The sequence below is a fragment of the Loxodonta africana genome, chromosome 14 (assembly GCF_030014295.1).
Source record: "Loxodonta africana isolate mLoxAfr1 chromosome 14, mLoxAfr1.hap2, whole genome shotgun sequence".
Classification (NCBI taxonomy): domain Eukaryota; kingdom Metazoa; phylum Chordata; class Mammalia; order Proboscidea; family Elephantidae; genus Loxodonta; species Loxodonta africana.
Window position 1 is genome coordinate 22572351 of NC_087355.1, and position 5673 is coordinate 22578023.

The following is a 5673-nucleotide window of genomic DNA, read 5'->3' on the forward strand; positions in this document are numbered from 1 at the left end:
AAAACAGGTTTAGGATGCTTAAGGCCTCTCTCAACAGCAACCTTTTCCTAGAAGCTGAGCAATCTACATAGATTCTTTAGGGCTGAGAAATTAACCCCTTTCTTCCTCCCCCCCCATCATAGTTCTTGGCATTTTACAGAAACTATGAAGCAAAAAAAACTCCTGAAAAAGTTTTTTCTCCTTCTTTATAAAGTATTGGATTAAAAATGGCAACAAAAGTGTACAACACTATGTATACATGTGAGTCAGTGAATATTGTCACCTTAATGGACAAGGGGACAGGGGCAAGAGATTTATGAGTTCATCCCTAAACTACCTTGAAAGAATATAATTATAAAAACAAATATTTTAAAAATATCCTTTACTTGCGAGTATTTGCTTAAATATTTCCCTGTTTATTCAAATACTTGTTCTCTGTTTTTCACGACACATATAGATAGTTACACTTTCTCTGTTTTTCAGCTTTTGTGGGACATTTCTCTTTTACAGTTGTGATCCAATCTAAAAACCGGACCAAACCTTAAAGACTGGATTCCTGAAATGTTCCACCTGTTTGACATGTCTTCATTTTGCCAGAGCCCATCCTCTGGCCTCTGGGTTTCCTCTGGTAGCCTGCCAGTATTTAGTGTGCCTCTCACTACACATTAAACCCCAACCAAACCCGTTGCCATCGAGTTGATTCCGACTCATAGTGACTCTCTAAGCCAGAGCAGAACTGCCCCATAGGGTTTTCAAGGAGCAGCTAATGGATTCTAAATGCCGACCTTTTGGATACCAGCTGAGCTCTGTCCACCAGAACTCTCACTATATATTAAAAAAAATATATATATATATTAGGAGGGTTAATTAATATCCTTAACCCAGATCAGCACTATTATTACCCCCATTTTATAGAGGAGGAAACAGGCTTAGACGGGCTAAGCAATTTGCACGTGAAGGATAGTTGGTGGCAGAGCTTGAGTTTCCAGGTGGGTTTCTTGGACATTCAGGTTGGTCTTGACCAATTACTGCGCAGCGTCGTTTTCTTGCTGGAAGCTTTGGAAACGGCTTTTGATCAGATCTGACCTCTAGCAAGACACCCCACCCTATCCCCAAAGCCCACAACCCGGAACATACAGGCAAAGTGTCTTTGAGCAGACTAGAATTTCCTGTTATAGTTATCCACCCTGCTCTCTCTTACCGCAAAGCCTCTGTTGCCGCAGGGACCGACTCACGTAAACCCAGAGCCCAACCGGGTGTCAAGCCGCTGAAGACTGAATTCCAAAGGCAGGATACCTCCTCAGGGTTAGGCAAAAGCCGAGAATATAGGCTCAAAAAGCAATTCTCTGGAGTTTGGGGTTGGCTTGGTTCAAATGAGATGTTTTGTTCCCCCACCTCCGTTTTCCCCTCCTAACTAAAATCCAACTGTGTTTTCTCTCTGGTCAAGAAAACTGCTTTTCACTTTTATAAAATACGGATACAATCTCAAATCGGAAAGTTCTTTAGGTGGTTTTATTCTTCGAACTTTTCTGAATTTTCTAAATATTCTTTAAAGAGATCGGAAGAAAAACCGTCGAGTGCATTCTGACTCAGAGTAGAGCTGACCCATAGGGTTTACAAGGAGCGCCCGGTGGATTGCAGCTGCTGACCTTTTGGTTAGCCGCCGAAGCTTCTTACCGCTGCGCCACCAGGACTCCGCCTACAAAGAGAATGTTGCTTTAAAATAGACCCGCGTTTTCAAAGTTGTTCTGGGTTTTCCAAGTTATTAACTCTTGCAAAAATCGCAATGAAAATGGAAGAACTAACATGGAAATGATGTGGTGCACAGTTAAAAACGGTATATAAACGTAACTTGAAAAAGGAAAAACTCTACTGAAACACAAATTGGTGTCTCTTCTTGTTTTTATTCTGCCAGATAAACCTGAGGTGGGACTCTGGTGGGTTGGCTTTAGGGGATTCGTGAACTACTTGCAATTTTAAGCATTGGCGTGTGCTTTAGGCTGAAGGAAGCTTTCAGTGTGTGCGTTTGTGAGAGGTGTGCACCTGTATTAGTTTAAGGGGTGTGTGTCTCTCAACGTAGCCCTGGCCCCAAAGGCTCTTAGGGCATGAGTCCCCAGTTCTTGCCTTCCCAGAACCCCGGCTGGAGAAAAAGGGTCAGGATCAGAGAGATTAATGATTAAAATTGGAAACGCAGTGATCCAAATGTGGTCACCGCCATTCCACCTGCAGAAAATCCTCATCCGCGCGACAATGACCCGAGGCCCTGTCCAGAGCCAAGACTCACACCTTTAAAGTTCACTTTTTGACAAAACCCTCTCAGTAATTGGCAGCAAAGATCACATTCTGAAGCCCGCAGGGGCACAAAATTTTCACAATGAGTTTTATTATTCATAAAAAAATAAATTTATTTACATTTACTAATTACTGTGGTAGTGCAGCTTCGGGACGAAGGCGCATTCCCCTAGAGCAGGGTGACGTGGCACCGAACCGCCCCAGGTGGCACCGATCGCCCCAGTGGCCCACCCGGAGCGCTCCTTCGCGCAGACGAGAACAGGGGTGCCTGCAGGTGAGCGCTTGGGGGCAGGGGTTAAAGATTGAAGGGGAGGTGTAATGAGGGAAATCCGAAGCCTTCGGGGTGATCGAGAACGGATGGAGCCAGAGGGGAAGAGTGCAGGGAGGCTCAGTCCTGGGGAGGAGACTGGAGCCTGCTGAGGGCTGGGGAAGGAGGAAGAGTGGCTCGATTCTAGAAGAAGATGGGGCTAAACAGAAGCCTGGGTGAGAAGAGGCCAGAGCTCGGGGGTAGAGGCCTGCGAGGATTGGGGGACCCGACCACCGCGCGGAAGCCCAGCGCGCCGAAGAAGCGCTCCTCGCCGGGCGCCAGAACGCAGCCTCAGCAAAAGGAGGCTCGGCGCTCTCGGAAAGCGTGTCTCCATCCACTAGGTGTGGGGCGGACTGTCCCGCTCGCTGGGAGGGAGCTGCTGGGTAGGACACCGCCTGGCCCAGATATGCCACGCTCCTCTCTTTACAACTTAAAGACAAGCCCGACGCGACTCTCGAGTCAAGGCTTCCGTCTTTAAAGCCAATCGAAATAGCGCTCTAACCAGGGTCTGACGTGAAAGGCCTGGCCCGGGCGGACTCGCGCCATCACATACTGTTTACTGGCTCAGCTTGGAACCAACTGATCCCTTTGGGCCGGGCTCAGGCTCCAGTGCGAGACTTAGTTCACGCAGCTAAAACCCGAGGTTGGAGTCTGGGTCCGCGCTCTCAGGACTGAAGGAGGCTCTTTCCAGAGAGAGAAAGCGTGGTCGCCCAGATCGGCGGCAGCAGAGGCCGTCCGCGCTCTGCAAGGACTGCCTTCACGCCCCGGGGCCCCCGCACTCCGAACGCCCGCGCCCGCCACCTCTCGTGTTCACAGTCCCAGGGAAAGGTGGGGGCGGGGGGTCAGGGAGAATCCAGTGGAACCTCGTTACTCCCAAAGAATTTCTTCCCATCCTCCGGGGTTCTCGTGCTCTCTCCCTTCTCTCCGTGGCCCCCAAACACACGCATTTAACGAATAATCCCATCCGTGAGTTCTGGTCCCATCTAAGCGGTTGTTCCACATAGTCTGTTGGCTGCAGAAACTTCTTTGGTGTCATTGTCGGGTCGCCCTGAGACCACGAACGGCCATGTCTGTAAATTCAAAAAGAGCATCAGATATGAGAGAAGAAACGAGCGTCTCAAACCGAAACCGCCCTCCTAAGTAAGCCCTGGGTTATCCCTGACTTTAAACAGCTCAGATTTTAATCAGACTTCTGGGAACTTGCTTGTTTATCTCAACTACAATTTTAATGTTACTGGATGTTGATTCTGCAAAACCTGTGGTGTCCACGCTTTCTCCAGGATTTTGCCCTCAAGGTCCTTCAGTGAAATTTTCATGAACTTGAGATATTGTCTTTTGAACTCCTTTCCCCAGCACACATACAAACACACACACACCCCAGCAGCCTCCCGCTCCAAGTGGGAAGGAGGGCTTGGATAGGCTCGCAGAAGATCTTTCCCAAGCCCGGAGAGTTGGCAGGTCAGAGAGGGGCTTTCCAGACAAATCGCGTTTGGGAAACCTTTGCTATCCCGTAGAAATTAAAAAGTCTAAACTCTCCTTTATAAAGCCCAGCCTTTCCTCCCTTTCAGAAAGTAGGTCTTGTTGAATCAAGCCTGTCAGGTTCTTAGCTGGAAACAGTTGGGCAAGGGAGATTTGGATTCAGTCTGAGTAGACTCAACTGGAACCAAGACTTCCCCGGAAGTGGGAAATTTGCCAATGTCTCTGACTGGGGGACGCACCATGTACAATGAACAGAATGATGCAAACGCAGAAACGCAGATGATTTTTCTCCGGGAAATAGGCTGGCCCTTCCCTTGATCTGGGAGGAACTAAACTGGACTCAGCACTATCTGTCCCAGAACTCCCGTCCCGGTTCCTCCCCGAGGGCCCGACACTGTCCGCTGCCAAGGAGCGACCCCCGGCCTCACGCGCCGCGCCCCTACCAGGTTCACCGGGTGCACGTAGCCGTTCTCATAGCGGTCCTCTTGCAACAGCTGGCGCAGGTGCGCGATGTAACTGGACGCCAGCCGGAGCGTGTCTAGCTTCGAAAGCTTGGTGTCCGGGGGCACCCAGGGCAAGCTGGTCTTCAGCCTGGAGAAGGCTTTGCTCAGCACGCGCATCCGGGCGCGCTCGCGGGCGTTGGCCGCGTTCCTCTGCGATTGCTTGCACTCGGCGGCCGAGCCCTTGGGCTGGAGAGGCTTCTTGCCGCCGCTGCCGTGGGCGCCGCCGCTGCCGCCGCCTGCGCCGCCGCCCCCAGCCACACGGGGCCGCTTCCTCTTGCAGCCTCCTGGGCCCTCGGCCGCGCCCAGCGTGCAGCGCTCCTCCTCGCAGTCGGGGTCCTCCTCCTCCGCAGACGAGTTGTCACTGGGAGATGCGTAGCTGCGCTCGGCGGCGTGGAGGGGCGGCCCGGTGGAGGCGGGAACTGGGTACCCCCGCTGCAGCACCCGCAGCTCCATCTCCTCTGGGTCGCTCACTGAGCCGGTGGACATCGCGTCGTTCCCCGAGCCCACGCGCGCTCGCCTTTCTCTCCCTGGCCAGTCTCGCCGTCTCTGCCTTCAGCTCCCTCGCTGAGGCAGGGGCCAGGGAGAGCTACGGAAAAGACCCGAGACCTGGGCCGGGAGGCGCGGGGCGGCCAGAGCAAGCGTGCTCGGCTGCTCACCCAGGAGAGCGCGGCCCAGAAGCTGCACCCTGGGCCAGACTCCGCGCGCGCGCAATCGCGAATTGCGCCTTTTGACAGGACAACTTATCTGTACTCCTTAGAACAAATCACCCCGGGCAAAGAAGAGAGGTTTGGAGAGGGGGGCAAGAGGTGGGGCGGGGGCGTGGAAGGGGTGGGGACCACTTTTCTATGCGCAGAGGAGCCTTTGTTGGGGGCGGGGGAAGGGGACAACTGCAGAGCCGCGATTTGGGCCCGGGGACCCACGAACCCTCGGGTTGTCTGCGCAAGATGTGTGTGTCTGTGTGTGTGCGCGCGAGGTGGGGTGGGGTGGGGCGGGCTTGTTCCTACCCACCTCACTTCCATCCAGAGCTAATCTTAGCGATGGTGAAGATTTGCCAGGGACTTAAAGACCCCAGGATCGCGACCTTCGGTCTTTAAAAAAAAAAAAAATTGCAGA

General features: G+C 52.4%; 1 protein-coding gene across 1 annotated transcript; it reads right to left on the reverse strand.

The window, feature by feature from the left end:
- Positions 1 to 264: 264 nt before the first annotated feature.
- On the reverse strand, positions 265 to 5282 carry MSC (musculin). Its single transcript, XM_003408344.3, has 2 exons — positions 4501 to 5282; positions 265 to 3648 (listed from the first exon to the last, which is right to left on the reverse strand). The coding sequence occupies exons 1-2, from the start codon at positions 5044 to 5046 to the stop codon at positions 3562 to 3564; spliced, it is 633 nt and encodes a 210-aa protein (XP_003408392.2). The 5' UTR covers positions 5047 to 5282; the 3' UTR covers positions 265 to 3561.
- Positions 5283 to 5673: the final 391 nt, after the last annotated feature.